Genomic DNA, 16,441 nt, shown 5'->3' on the forward strand with positions numbered 1-16,441 from the left:
ATTACTTAATTCAGGTGCATAAAGTTTTTCAGAGAGGTAAATGTGGAGGCAAGTACGAGTCCTCTGTACTTGGGCTTTTTATATAAATAATGAGTATAAAGTTTTCACGGTGGTCTGTGCTTTCTTTTCTGATTCTCCTCCTCACGGGGGGAAGATGGAGTGAGTGAGTGGCTGTTTGGTACTTAGTTGCCAGCACGGTCTCACTATTCTGACTAAGTAGCTGAATTTTCAATTTATGAACAATTGTAGAAAGATTTAAAGTTGTATTGAGCTACATTAAAATTTTCATTCAGACAAAATTAAGAATAATTGAGAGGAATTTGGCAATGCAAATGAATTGTATATGTACTCCACATTTTCTGGGTGCATATTTTGCCAAAATATTTACACATTACTGAACTTAAATACTGTGCTGTGAAAAACCTCTTGGCTGAAAAATACCATGTTCCCTTGGGCAAAACCAGGCTGAGCTCAGAGAGGAGTGCAGTCCTACACCAAGGCGATGAATGCCTTCTTGGACAGCAAGGTGTCAGTGCTATGGTTGCCATTTTTCCTTAAGCACTAAAGAATGATTAGGGGGTTTTTGTGTCTAAAAGCATAGGCTAAAATCAAGGAAGAAGCTTTTTGGGTGGTTAATGTACAATGCCTCCTTAGTATCTGCAGTTTTGTGTGGAGGGAGCCAGACATGCAGCACACACTCCTTAGTGGACTAATGTAAGGTGCAATATAAGGACAGGTGCTCCATGGAGGGAGAAGATCCAAGGTCTTATATCAAAAGATACTGAATGGTTTCTTGTCTTCCTAATCTTGTTGATACATATTCTTGGTCACAGTAAATGTGTGAAATATTTGAATTACAGCATCTGTTGCTTTGACCCTAAATGTGAATACAAATAAGGCAGTCTTGGTGTGTGTGGTTTGGATTAGAAATGGTAAAAGTTTAAATGACAGAGTTTTTTTCATCACGAAGAAACCTCCATAAGTAATTTAGTGATCACAGAATCATAGAATCACAGAAGCACAGAAAGCTTTGAGTTGGAAGGAACTTAAAGTTCCAACCCTCCTGTCATGGGCAGGGATACCTTTCACTAGATCAGGCTGCTCAAAGCTCCATCCAACCTGGTCTTGAACCCTTCCAGGGGTGAGGCATCCTCACTTTCCCTGGGCAACCCATTCCAGTGCCTCACCATCCTCACAGTAAAGAATTTGTTCCTAATATCCAAACTAAACCTACTCTCTTTCAATTTGAAGCCATTACCCCTTGTCCTGTCAATACACGCCCTTGTAAAAAGTTCCTCTCCAGCTCTCTTGCAGGCCCCCTTTAGATACTGGAAGGTGCTGTAAGGTCTCCCTGGTCTCCTCATCTTCAGGCTGAACACCTCCAATTTCCTCAGTCTGTCTTCATAGTGGAGGTGCTCTGTCTCTCCTGGTGGCCTCCTCTGGACTTGCTCCAGCAGGTCCATGTCCTTCTTATGCTGGGCAGCCCAGAGCTGGACACAGAACTAAAGGTGGGGTATCACAGGAGCAGAGCAGAGGGACAGAACCACATCCCTCGACCTGCTGGACATGCAGCCTTTGATGCAGCCAGGAAGTGGTTGGCTTCCTGGGCTGGGAGTGCACATTGCCAGGTCATGTTGAACTTTCATCAACCAAAGCCCCCAAGTCCTTCTCCTAAGGGCTGCTCCCAATCCACTCCTTAACCAGCCTGTATTTGTGCTTATAAGCACTTACAGAATATACATGAGTAAGAATGGAAATAGATTGCTGAGATCAGCCACGTATTCTGAGCCAAGTCACTGAGAGTATTAGCCAAAACTGCACCTCACCAGGAAGCTGCAGGAAGAGATGGCAATACTGGGTAGCAATCTAGTAACCTTTAGGTTCAATAGCTCAGATCTTTAATTAGAGTTATCATGCAGCCTTTCCATTTTCCCTGGACATCAGCACTATGGCTATGCAGCTCCGATCCTGGGGTCCAATGCCTTGTGTGAAATGAGTCATTATTAATTCAGTTTCCATCTACATGCTGATGAACAGTTGTCCGTTTTACAAACCAGGCTTGCACTCCAATCGTAACAGGTATTTGAAAGACTGAGGGAGACAAACATGCACCTCTCTGCACAGATGTTTCCTGCATGGCTAGGGAGATCTGAGCTGGCAGTCTGCGAAACTTGGTGCTGCTGTTTCCATGGAAGCCTAATGAATTGAGGGCTCCCAATCACCAGAAAAGATAAATTAAATGAAAAATTGTATCAGTATGAATGAAGTCTTCAAACAAAACTGTAATGCTCAATGTTTTCTTCTTGAAGTTTTCCACACACTGTGGTTTCTTCATAACAACCTAAGAACCCTTTATACAGTCTACTCTGGCTCTTAATGCTTGCTGCTGTAAGTTTATGAGGAAAGTGAATAAATAAATGAAGCTGTAAGAAGTGGCAGCAGAAAGCTAATGGAGAAAGCATTCAGAGTTTTATCTGAAGGGCTCAATTCTGTTCTCGGTTCTGCAGAGAAGCTTCCTGAGGGCTGGAGGAGTTGCATGTGAGTGTACTGCCCACTTAATAAAAGTACTTCAAATTAATATTGTCCCAGGTCAGATAAGCTGTCTACCCACATTGAGATTTAAGGCATTGTGTTTTGTTATTTGTATTACTGCAGTGTCAAGAAGCCATTGATATAGATCAAGACAAGGACTGGACAGGCACTGAGTACATAATTTCTCAAGATTTATAATATCTGTAAATCTAGGTGCATTGGGGGCAAGGCTTCATTTTCACAAATTGAAGTAAATCCATGAGTACCAGAATTTTCCAGTTTGTTCTGGGCTTTTTTGCTTTTATACAGCAATTCACACCTTGACAGAATGATACATGAATGATACTTATGGCTCTAACATTCTAGGACAACTGTATTGTCTCAAAGCACAATATACCAGCTCTTCCAAGATTGTGATATGACCAGGTGGAGAGACTATTTTTCCTTCAGCTCTGACTGCAGAAATACAGACTCATCTAAGAGCACAGCAGCTTCCGGAGAAGTCAGCCCTTCCTCTAAATGAATTCTTAATTTGTTTTAAAGCAAGCTAAGCTTTTCCTTTTGCTGTTACCCTGGCCTGGGGGGCTCTCAGAGGCTGAAGACTGAGACTTGATGAGGCTGTGCTGGGAAGTGACTCAGCTCCAGCTTTCCTGTCCTCTGTGGTCACCAGGGGATACCCTGGGTCCCATATTGGTACCTCTGAGGTTACTAAGATGACACTCAACAAGAAGAACAATTGGTGAAATAACTCTGCATTTCCCTGTGTGCACCAGAAAAGTGCTTAAGATATACCAGGCTTTGCTAATTTCATATGTTCCTGTACTGGAATTGTTGAACACCAAATATTTGCTACTAAAATCTCTCCACCCATATAAAGACAAGCTATCCATCTCTTTAAAAATCAAAAGGGAAAGTAATATAGACTGAACTATCAGCATCTGAGTAATCTGTAAATTTGTGTGCAGTGTAAAAATACATTGTGAAAGTAACATAACTGATTTATAGTCCTCTGGGGAAAGAAATCTTTCCAAAGTGTGGAAACAGAGCAGTCACTGTGGCTTAACACTAGTGTGCTGTGAAGAATTAATTATTTTAGCTCAGTGGCTGACTTAAAAGATGAGTGGTAAGGAATGACATAAACTGAGCCAAAAATACATTTTAAATTCTGATGTGGAAAGAAAAGGAAACATGCAGTCCTACTTGGCTAATTTCTCAGTTTCAGTATCAGCAAGCTATTTGCAAATCTGCCTCTCAGAGTATCTAAAAAACAACTTGCTCAGCTTCACAGCTCCGTGCTAGTCTTTCTGTTCCTGTGATGTTCAAATCTGCTGCTGTGGATGCTCACGCTATAACTTTAAAGCCCCTCGTTTTGCTGCCAGCATGTTCTCTGCAGCTCAGAAGGATGGCATGTCAGAAGTTAATGTGGATCTCCAGATTGTTGTGTGTGTGCAGAGTCTCCACGGGTGATCCTTCTGAGAGTGTGTTTGCAATGATACAAGCTCAGTGTGTGCATTCTGCAGAGGGTATATGGAGTAACCTAGGGTCTATTGTCTGAATGTCTTCAGAAATTATAAAGTGAGTTTCAAATTCCAAAATGTGCTGCCCAGAGAGCAGTCACTTTGCTATCCCAGTGGGCAGTGTATGGGATAAACTTGGCAGCCTTTGGCGCTGGTCTCCATTCCTGCTCTTGCTGCGGTGTTCCATATGTTACTGTCTTGCTTGTTTTATGAGTGTGCTGTGAGAAAGTGTGCTTTCCTGTGGCCTGCTGCTGCCTATTCTTTTGTTAGGTTTTGTGGGAGCTGCAATATGGCATTTGATCGAGGGGCAGAGTCTTTGTGAAATAAGGTGTTTTGTGCATGTCCTAGCACAAGCAGCATTGGGAGTACAGCAGGCATGGATGGAGACACACCTACACCCTAGTGAATTGTGACTGCTGCAAATGGGATGAGATGCTAAGAACATCCAATCACTTATAGCTGGCAGATTAAGTCAAGATGGGCAGGCAGGAACCCTTCTGACTTTTTGTTTCAGATAGTTTGCTTTGCATCAGATCTCAGAAAGATGCACTGTTTGAGTGATATGAGGTTTGGAACCTCTCTCTCTCAGTCCAACAAGTTTGAAAGAAATTCAAGGCTGAGTATGTATTTTAGAACAGTTAAAGGAAATGGCCAGAAGCAGAAGAGAGTTTTTATTCCCAGTGCTATGCGGTAACAACCAGAAACAAGTCAAAGTGGAGAAAATGAGGGTTTTTTCCCCCCAGGGTTTGCAGGGCCCACGAGAAACAACACATTCCAGAGAATGGGTTTATGGCTGACAGGTCTCATGGGAGAGCAGGGACAGTCTGGCAGGAGGGTGACTGAGAGAAGTTCTTCATTCATGTGGCAAAGCTCAAGCAACTAGTGGGGGGATGCCCTCTTTAGGAACATCAGAAATGGAAGCTCTTAAAAAAGGCATTGGGTTCATCATCCTTCCAGCCCTTTTTTTTTTTTTTTTTTTTTGGAAAGGGGCCTTGCAAGTAGCTTTTAGAATACTCTGCACAACAAGCTCCTTTGAGAAGGGAGAAATGATGCTTTCTATGGAAGCAATTTGATATGCTTGGTGAGAAGCAGGATGAGACCAGATGCCCTTTTAGTGGTTTTGGATACTTTAGGGAAAATACATAAGTGGATCCAGCTCAAAGCTCTTGCTGCCTCAGGTACCAGAACAGCAATATTCATTAGTGAATTTTTATTGCCAGGCATGAATAAATTACTAGATATCTGGTGCCTGCAGACAGGGAAAGGAAAAGCTGATGGGAAAGCTTGGATTTAAGACAGGTTTTTCATCTCTAAAAAAATATCCCTATTTCTTTGAGGTGTAGGTTCTTACATCCTTGATAGTTCAAGTGCAACCATACCCTGGATCAATGCAACCTTGTCTCAAGCAGAGAGCTGTGATAAATCTGTTCAAATCTCATTCTGTCAGATGGCTCTGTGCCAACAAAGGTGATAATGAATGTTTAGGTATGAGCTCAGTTGTTTTTTTCTGGCAACAAACTATGTAGAGATTCAAGTGGAGCAGTTCATTGATTGACCGTAATATCACTCTTGGTTGTGCTTTCACAGAAGCATTACATATATTTAGTGTTAGATCTATTTCCAAATGAAGAAGAGACAGCCACAAAAACAGTGGAATCAAAACAGAATTGCCATTTTTTATACTGTAGCCAAGTGAATAAATCTTCCTCTTTTCCCCAAGTATCTCTGTTCAGGTTTCTGTGGGCTTGTTCAGCTCACCCATACAAGTGGTTTCTAAGGGCACTGCTGACAAGGCTAATGCATGGTTCAGTGTTGCAGTGTTGATCCCTGAATCATCCTGCAGCATTACTGTTGTCATAGAGACACAGGTTTTTGAGTCCAAAGGGACAGTTTTGATAATCAGCTCAGACCTGTTGTAAAACATATATCAGCTTGCCAATAAGTAAATAACTTTGCCCAGCTAGAGTACAGCTGGGCCTTTCCTCTCCTGTGACAGTGAAACACATTTCACTGAAGTCTGTGAGATGCTGTAAGTAAAACCAAAATGGGGATTTAATTTATTGTCAGAGTGATGCTGTGGGCAAACATTTTTTCTCATGAGTGAAATCTAGGTGCAAGCTTAGTCCACAAGGTCACACTGTGACTGTGATACTAGACACCTCAGATGGACAAAGAGTATCAGATTAATAACAGTATTCTGTTTTATCTTCTAGGCAGAGCATTGAGGTCAGCACCTGTAAAGAAGGATGCTAGAGTGGGGCAGCTGTGTGCAGTCAGATGTCTCTGACAGACGATCTCTGGACAATATAACTGTAGCATTTTGATGCTACTGTCCCTGGTTGTTTGCTTCCTCCTCCTGCTTGCTCCTTTATCAGCTGAGATGTGTGTCTGCACCATGCCAGTCCAGAGCCTGTCGTGGCTGCTGCCAGGAACAGTGGACTTGTGCCAAGGCACTGGGTTCTGAACTGCCATAGCAGCTGTAGCCCTTGCCAAAGGCTACCTGATACAGCAAAACTAGCAGCTGGGGGATTTAACATCTTAAATTGCCAAGCTGACATCCATCAGAACTCATGTGAGAGTGCCAAGCAGTCTGTGTAACCTCCAGCCAAGTATTAAGTCTCCTCTTTCCCAGTATATGCTAATCTGTGAGAAATGGATTGTTACAGATCCCAGCTCCGCTGATGAAGCAGTTCCAGTTATAAAATCCCTTGATTCTGTGCACAGAAGTTTCCAGTGGCCATCATGGCATTAGGCACTGGAACAGGTGTAAAACGTCTGATAGAGTCTTCCAGTCTTCCACTGCAGGATTTGGAATAAAGTGAACTGGTTGGGTAAAGCTGTGAAAAACCTGTGTGAAGGAATATGTGCAGCCAAAATGCTCTTCTCCTAAATGTATACATTTCTCTCATTGTCAGCCATGCATACGTGGCTTCTGCAGTCCTGTAAGATAGCTTCAGGGAAGCTGGAAATGCAATTTTTTAATGAAAATAATCTGCTGGCTCAATATAGGCATGCATTATCCATTCCTTTGCTGTGCTGCTGGAGAGGTTTGATAGTAGTGCAGCGCTTGATTCCTTGTGCTCTTTTCCATTTCTGTGTCACACAGCTGTTTTGCTGGTATTTGCAATGCCTGAAATTACTCACTGTTAAGTATTATTAAGGAACAATTCTTATCACTTCAAATTTTCAGGGACTGTCTTTGGCTAATTACCACAGCATCCCTATGAGGTGAAATGACTCACTGCCTTTCTGCTTCAAGAAGTGTGATGTTCATCTATTGTTTGATAAATTAATCTGTGGGACTTCCTGGCTCCTCTGGAACATGCTCCTTCTGCAGTAGGAGTAAGTCACCCTTGAAAACACACGGGAACTCAAAAGAGAGCCAGGTTGTGTGTGCTTCAGCATTGCTGCTCTGTGGCACTGCTGCACAGCTGCACAGCTCTTGCAGATGCCCTGGGGAGTACTCAGCTTTTGGAGGGGAAAACATATCTCCAGCTTGCTTGTTTTAGATATGGGGAAGCACCCTGGGACTCGTTTGGAAGCCACATGCCTGCCAACTTTTAGGAATGAAGGAAACACTGCAGCTCTCACAGTACAACAGTATTGCTCTGGAATCTGGTGCCACACGGGTTAAATTATGTAACTGTCCACAGTATAAAAATGAACAAAACCACTTTCCCGTGCTTTGAAAATGGCCTGACAGTGCACATACTGCACAGTATCTGCCTAGTGGTGAGAAATGCTGCTTTCTATTGCACAGGCTTGCTTAGTGATTAACAGACTTGCTCAGTGATTATAGCACCACCTTCCTTGGCCCTTTTATTTAAGGAACAGTTCTGTCCTGGGGTTTATTTAATTCCTGTCTGTTCCAAAATTGAGCTAGATAAGTCTTTCTATCAAAGGGGTTTTTTTTAACCAAAAAATGTTAGCAGTTTTATTTTCATACTAGCTCTGTGCACATTTGTATACTGGTACAACAGAAACAGAACAGAAGTACAATAGCTGAAGGGTGATGCAGGAGCTGGAAGAAGAGCTTGAGGGTGGGAGTCTTATAAACTGCTTCTGTCATGGAAGCAAATGTCATGTGCCTAATACACGTGCATGACCAGAGAAACCGTGGTGCTGGTTGTCACCTCTTTACTCACCCTCTCCTGTCTGTCCCCTCCTTACTTTCAAAGGGATTAGTGGGTACTACTAAGTGCAGAGTACTCTGGACAAATGGCTTACATGTACTCAAATGCTTAAGAAAGAAGCAAGCAGCTTGCGCTTTGGAACTCTATTCTTCTGAGTATGATCAATAATTTTCAAGAGTTTTAGACATGCAGATGAGAAGAACTCTGATGCATTAGAAGGCATATTTTAGGTGGAGAACCGTCAAAGACACCAGTGCCCCTGACACATCTACTACCTGTGGGCTTCCAGTAGCAGGTCAGTGCATCTGTGCTTTTGGAAAAACATTCAGTTGTTAGTAGAACTGACCTAAATGCTCTTGAGAAGTAATTCACTCTCCAATTTTGACCTGTTTTTTAATAACCTGATAACCTGCAAATTTTTAATAACCTGATAACCTGCAAATTGTTATCAGCTCAACAAGGCTTAACGTATCAACATATGTATCTCTGGAGACATGCATTATTTATACAAGTGTTCAAAAGGTCTGAAAAGCAATTTTCTTTTGGACATGTGTGACTGGCCACATGAGCAACATGGTATTCTCTCATCCCCTATTGTGTTAACATTTTAATTGCTTATTCCATCTGATGCTAATTTTGATTCTTGATGAGGTCTCAGTGGTAGTACTAAGTCCTTTCTCACTAAACATTTATCCCTACAAAGCTTCATTTATGTGAAAGCTTGTGAAAAAAGAGGTATAAACCAGTAAAGTGTCAGTCTAGTTTATTTATTCGGGCTGCTAGCTAATAAATATTTATGTACTTTCATCATCTTCAGTCATGATTGAGCTGGGCACTTCAAATCAACTACCTCCCAACAAATAAACTAAGGTATGAATTCAGTATGAAGGCAACTTCAGTATGGTCATCCTTTTTGGTTGCTGTGGTACTGTGTATATCCATTTCCTCCACTAATCAGGTAGAAAAGTGACTGAGAAGTGTTATGCACTTCATTTTGAAAATCAAGATATGACCCATTCTCCAAAAGCATCCATTACATGATGAGACAAGCAGCAGCAAGCAACATCACAAAAACTGTTTTGTACTGAAACTCAGGCAACTGCAAAGCCCAAGTATAGGATGACAACCATGCATCTTAACAAGCAACTTCTTAGGTCCTGTAAAGTGGTGGACTGGGACATTTGGACTGAGTTTTAAACTAGCAGAAAGTGACTGGGGAGATCAGTAGCATGATGGGAAGCACCGTAAAGGGAAGCTATAATGGCCAGCATAATAAAGATTGTTTTCAAAAACCTTCACAGGCACTTCTGCAAAAGCCACCATCATAAAATATAGAGAGACGATGTTAATAACAAAAATTTCTAATTGCATGCCTTGCTCCTATGCTCATGGAAGACAATGACAAAGCTCTCATTAACCTTGGTGCTGAAGGATCAGGTTGTTTCCTTTTATAACCTCCAAATGATTTGGTAACAGCAATTGATCAAACCTGCCACCACCATGTGGGAAAGATGTCAATCTTCATGTTAGGAATGAATGTGCTGAGGTTAAGTAATTAATCCAGGTTCAGCAGTGATTAGGTGCTGAAGATGGACATTTCTTGATTGCTGTCCTCTGAATGAATCTTCAAAAAATACTCTCCTCCCTTCCTTGGCAAGAGATTTTGAAAGACCTCTTACAAGCTTGGATCAACCAATGTTGTGAATGAAACATATTTTTGTTTATCTATTGCAGAAACACATTTAGCATGTTCAGTGTTCAAGCTCACTGAACACATAGTATTTGAACAACTTGCTCCTGTTTTGCCTAACCTGTGAATGTTGTTCAATTCTCAGCTGTCATTTGGCCAACCCTTTCCCTCCAGTAACTTACAACTTTCAATTTCTAGTGTGCAGTTCTGTTCATCCAGAGGATATCTGCGTAGATCCATCATGCAAGCAGCTGTTGTTGTGATCCTGTAAGAGGAGGGTGAAAAAAAAGAGACTTGAAACCACATTTTGCTTATTTGAGATGGCAAGATTTTCTATAATGTGTTTTCTATTTGTTTAAATATGGGATGGTATGCACATGGATTCCTGGCATGCAGTCTTTATAGAGCTTGTAAAGAATGATTAATTTATGCAGCGCAGTGTAGTGATTACAGCATAAAGCATGAGACCATATGCTGAATATTGCAGAGATGGATTTTGACTCAAAAGTTTATGTGCAAAACTGCACAGTGTTTTGGAGAGCATGCAGTGAGATTTCTACTTGGTTGGCTTATTTTTGTCATTAAGGTTCTTAATTCAGACATCTTCAAATGGTTTAGCAAATTGTTTTATTTACAACTCATACTGCTGGTATCTTTCTTTTTCCATCTTGTCACTTACTGCTGTTTTAATTTTGTCTGATAGGTATGTGCATTTTCATCCATGCTGTGGAATACCTGGTAATACCTTACTCATTATTTTTATGGTTTCATAATCAGTTTATCATTAACTATGATAATTGTACATCACCTCTTAAAAATGGCATGAGGCAACAAAACACTACTGAAATATAACATTGTATGGTGGTTACTTCATGAATATTGAGAGTTACTGTGATTGCAGGCTGGATGTTTCAGATCCTTGCTCCTTCTAGAGGGCATGTGAGTTGATAGTTGGTCCCTAAAGGTATTCTCCATAGCCTAAGACTTTTTGCAAGGCAGTTGCTCTCCCTTTGTTGGACCATAAATCACAGAGCATGTGAGAAAATACTTGCTGATAAGCCTGTGACTGTGTGGGAGGAAGGTTAAATGACTTCATTAGGATGGGGTGTCAAATTTTAGCTCATTTTAAACGTCCCTTTGACAAAGACAATTATATTGGTGTTTTTAAACTCACAAGAGGGAGTTATCACCTTTGGGGTTTTTTGGTTTTGGTTTTTTTTTGTTGGTTTTTTTTTTTTGTTTGTTTTGGTTTTGGTTTTTGCTTTTTTTGTGATAGACGGATTCTTAAATGCTTATAAAACTTTTGAAGTTGTGAATGGGAAAACTTGGCTTGTAATTTTATTGGTCTCTCTCGCCTTCTCTCTCCAATGATTTCTACTAAAGGCAAATAACCTCTTTTCTTGATCTGGATTTGGTCCTGTTGTTCCAGTTCCATGTTAATGAATACCAGAGGAACACATCTTGAGATTTCACTTTTGATGTGCTGAAAGTCAAGCACACTTACATGCTGTATTGGGGTGATAATCCTTGCTGTCACTGAAATGACACAATTTAAAAGGGGGAAAAAATGCCACATACTTTATTACTGTGACATGCTTCAAAATTTCCTAAGTCTACAAAATCCATCTGTCATATCAAGTGTAAGGAGCATCTAGCAAGGGCTGTAATGAGAACCAGTCCATGAAACTGCTCTGGAATACTTTGTAAAGTACCATGAAAATGGTACATTTATACTTTTTTTCCAGGCTGATTTTGCCACATTTGGTAGAAATTCATAGGTCTTAACAGGTTTCCATTTACCATAAAAAAGGTCAAGGGCTTCAGCTGCAGTAGGACCTCATTTAGATTAGCCATGTACCACTATGCCTCACTGACAGGCAGCGAGAAGACACGCAGCACTCATTTGTCAGACACCTGCTTAATAATGCTTAAGATCACACATAACAATATACTAACATTAGTCACAGTTAAATGCTTTTTAATGAAGGTTTCATAAGGAAATGTTTTGTTCCCAATTAATAAATCGGCCTTCATGGTAATTTAGTTCACCTATATTAACCAGAGTGTTTTCTAAACCACTGTGGTGATGTAGCACTCCCCCTGCTCCCTCCTCAGGCTGCTCTATGATCTCAGGAACTCCCATTAGGCCTTGGCTTTTGAACAATGATTTGAGTGGTGAAGTGTGACTTGACCATGCCAGAAACTCGTGCGTGGCTAAGGTGGGGGTGGCACTGTTTGTACCAGGGACTTCTGTTTCCTCACCAAGGAGGGGAACAAGAGACAATCAATCATCCTCTGACAGCCTTGTAACATTATTTAGCCTGAGTGGCACAGTACCACCGTTACTGAACTTTTTAAGAACTCCAGTAATTACCAGCTTGGATTACAGCCAGGATAGAAACTCACTAATGACTAAAGCCACATATTTTATGACCCTCTAAGCAGCTGTTCTGAGGCCCTTTGAGCAATTCTAGACCACAGTGGATGCACCTCTCTCTTAGAGGAGTACCTCAGAGCTTTGCTTTACGTGCAGAACTGTCACTGAAAACTCATGGTGTGACCTGGACTGACACCCCCACTCCTTTCTCAAGGCTCAAGTCTCACCCATGGAGAAATGACAAGGCATTTATCATAAGTATTCTATTGGAATTGAGGGAAATTTTAACAGGTGTATCTTTGTAAATTTATATAAAGAGCCATTGTGTCTGTACATATTTGTGTGTGTGAAGTGATTGAGACACACTACAAGTATAGCATGAATGTTGCCAACTTGGATCTATAATTAAGTCACTGTTGTAGCTGTAGTAAATTCGACTGAATCCTTTTATAGAGGTTAAATTAGTTAATTATTAAGTGCTGCTAAATCCTTTAGACTAAACTGTATGGGACTGAGATTGGACTTAGCCTCACCTAGGCTCTCAGGAGTTTAGAAAGCAAGGGGGGTCCCTCTGAACCTTATACTCAACAGGAGTCATGCACTCTCTTTTGCACCCTTACACTTCTGTGTTCCTGCTCTCTGTGTAAATCATTCTAAATTGATTCTAATCCGATTTTCCTTTGAATGCTTCATCCATGTAGCAAGTAACAGAGTAAACCTTTCCATTGCACTTTGTGAAGTTGTACTTTCACAAATTTATATTAAATCTGCTTTTGCTAACACATTTGATAGTGATTTTTTGTGTCAGCTTAACCACTCATTTGTGATAATCAGAGTTTGAGTGGCCAGTTATTCCTAATGGCTGTGTATCCATACTACTGATTTCTGCAGTTTTGCATATTTTACATAAGTTACATAAGCAACAGCAATTAGCTATTCTTTATATCATCAATGCAAATTGATAGTGCAGTATTAAATACTGTAATTGCTTATACCTGAAATTTAAATGTTCTACATAATTTTTTACCCTAACATTTTAATTCTGACAACCGCACTGTTGTCTCTACCAGTCTGCCAACACAATATGGTCCCTCCTAAAGCTGGAGGTGCTTAAAATTTATTTGGAATCTCAGGCTTCCTTGAAAATAGCTACTTGTAATTGCAGGAGTGCTTCGGGATTCAGCAACATTCATTACCTGCAGTTCATAAATCTGCCTTTCAATAACCTTTTTCATTCTTGATAGGGCTCAGCTCTGTAAAATTGTTAATGGCATTATGCTCTGAATAACCATAAAACTTATTTAGGCAGGTAAATTAAACCCAGATGCAATAATAGCAATTGTTGTCTTGATGGAAAAAAAAATCAAATATTTTATTATAAATAGAGTAAAATCCCAGACCTGTTAGTGGTTGCACTCTCTCTGGGTGGAGAGAGTAACTGATGTCTTGCACATGCACCAGAAGCTTAAAAATAAAGAATTCAAATGCAGAATACAGGGGTGTAATGGCAGGAAGGGGAATGCAATACTTTGAAGATAGGGCAAAGCTGCAATAAATCTGTGTTCAAGAGGATTAGACCTGAAAGTCCCTTGGCACAAGCAGTTTGTGGCAATGGCAGAATATCATGAGCCTCTGCAAATGTTTAAGTGGAGGATTAATCCTACACTTGAAGCAGAACTATTTATATCTCAAAGTAGGATATGTTTCTTCCAGGCTTTCCATTCTTAAAATACATTTTAAGTTCAGATGTTTGGGCTAATTTATTTTGTTTGTACAGTGTCTTTTATTCTACTGTCCTTACATTCTTTAGGTTTGTTTGGATAGAAATGCTAAAAATGGGATTATGCAAAGAAGACAAGCAGCTAGGTGGAGATATATCATTATGCTACTTAATTTCACTCATGTCAGTATTCAGACATTCTGGGATGGAATGAAGTCTGAACTGCCAACAGGCAAGATAAATAGCATTTGCAGATAAAAGCAAAATTAACTGATTTTTTTTTTTAATTTTGGCTTGGGGTTCAAGTTATTTGATCCACTGCTTAGCTTTTACTTTGATGCCTTACTCTCTGAATATCAACTTCTTACTGTATAGTCAAGTTACTTTTTGCTAAAAATAAAATTATATGAAAAAACCTCACTGATGTCCATTATTTATGAAACTGACTTCCTTAAGTAATACTGTCAGAGATTTCCCTACAGGGCAACAGGTTTTGTAGGAAGAAATGGTAAAGCTTAATATTTTGGGTTAAATCATCAATGAGCAGTTCAAGTAAGTCCAGAATGAATACAGGAAGTGGATTTATGGTTCAGCACTTAGATAATTTCTTCAATATGCTGTCAAAAAGCTGATCCCTGATTCCTGGACAAGAAATAGAAGCAATATATTTAAGACAGCAATAAAAACTAAATGTGATGATGATCAGAGCTGAACAATGCAAACTGTTGTGAAATGTTTCCCTCATTTGGAGGGCAGGTATCAAATTTTAATATGTTTGTTCTTTTTCTGTCAGTCAACAGAGCATAAATTATAGATGTACATGAAGATGTGAACTGGGATGGACTAGTTTTTTTTCCTTAAAAGCTAAATAAAATCTTCAAATCAAATAAGGAATAACCACTACAGAGTTAGGGCTCTAGTACATGCTGAAGTACACTTTCATATTCCAGGTAAAAAATTGCTTTCATTAAATCAGTGTTAATTTAACTTCAGTGGTATCAGGGAACTTAGTCCCCTAGCAACATCAGAACGCAGACCTATATCCCTGGTCTAATTGGCCTAATTTTTCTGGAACCTGGAATAATCTTGATGTTTAAGATTTAGTGGGATGTCTTGTAGGGAGAGTTATTGAAGGAATAGAGGAAGGCAGAAAAAAATGTACATTTAATTTGCAAATTTTTTCTCTGTCCAGGCCATGTACAAGGTTTACAGTTGTCATACCTGCTGACACCGTAAATTTCCAACCATAGCCTGAGTACTTGACTCTGGGAGAAATGTCATCCCTGAACCTGCAAACATGCCCAACTTCTAGTGCCTGGAACAGCCTACTTGCAGGGTGTTCTGAGCATCAGCATTATTGGTTTGGTATTCTGTATTTTATACAATGTAGTGTGTATGTGGGAAATCTGTGTTCAACAATCTGTGTATTGCTTGTCTGGTCAATTTCCATTAAAGTCTATAAAATTCTATTAAAAAAAGAAGTTATGTGTATTAATAAAATTGGGAAGGGCCCATAGGTGATTAAATAATAACTCTTTCACAGATCTCACTAGAAGCTGGGAGAAAATTGGCAATATTGGGTCCTTAGTTCTAGACATGAGAACATTAGCATGTGGAAACTTTTTTTTTAATTGGATAAATATTATAGTTTAGCTAATTGTACCAGTAGGACATGTATTTGTGACTCTAGGGTGACAAGCTGTCAACTGCTAGGTCACTGCTGTGACTACTTTGAGATAACTGCATACTTTGAGATAACACTCAAGTTTACAATGGAAGTTTCTGTATGGATTTAGGTTAGCAACTACAACACACATTTCCTTTTAATCTTGCTCACAGAAATAGTAGAGTTGAATAATCATGATAAAATAAAAAGGACAATAAAAAGGAGGAATATGTGCAAAGAGAAATATGCAGCTCAAAGGGTTAAAGCTGTACACAGCTGAGAACAAGATCTAACATGAGAAGAGTTCAACAACCTTTATAATGCTGGGTAAAGTGACCTGTTCTGCTTAAGTCACACAAAGATAAGACCAGGAAAAATGGGTCAGACCATGGACTTTCTATTGTGTTTCCTCAATACCCTGAACTTGTCAGTGTTTGTTTGATTTGCTTCTCCTTCATCTTTGATTTTCTTTGAGAAAAAAACAAAATCAGAAATAGATTAAAATTCACAAAGAGGTTAAAATGCTTTTAAATATGGGATCCTGAGGTGTGCCTTTCTGAAAAAGGTGTGTATCTACGTATGTATGTATGCATATGTTTATGTGTGTGTATAAATAAAGATGCTATGTATATTTTGGATTAAGCAGAGTGAATTTAACACACTGTAGATAAATAAACATTAGGTCAATTCTTTCTCCCATGACTTTACTAGAACTTTATTGTGATTATTCTAGGCAGAAGTGCCCAGCCAGCCAGTGGTGCTACAGTTGTTGGTCACCATAACCTACAGTACCTGTGGTCATACAC

At 39.8% G+C, this 16,441-nt stretch overlaps 1 protein-coding gene across 2 annotated transcripts in view; it reads right to left on the minus strand.

Moving 5' to 3' along the window:
- GABRB1 (gamma-aminobutyric acid type A receptor subunit beta1) overlaps positions 1-16,441 on the minus strand; it is a 123,077-nt gene that overhangs the window by 24,812 nt on the left and 81,824 nt on the right. For both annotated transcript variants that reach the window (XM_085059033.1, XM_085059034.1), the window contains one exon: positions 10,055-10,137. In XM_085059033.1, coding sequence (XP_084915159.1) covers positions 10,055-10,137 — 83 coding nt within the window. The remainder of the gene's footprint in view (positions 1-10,054; positions 10,138-16,441) is intronic.

This window comes from Lichenostomus cassidix, chromosome 4 (genome assembly GCF_008360975.1).
Source record: "Lichenostomus cassidix isolate B80296 chromosome 4, HeHo_3.0, whole genome shotgun sequence".
NCBI lineage: Eukaryota > Metazoa > Chordata > Aves > Passeriformes > Meliphagidae > Lichenostomus > Lichenostomus cassidix.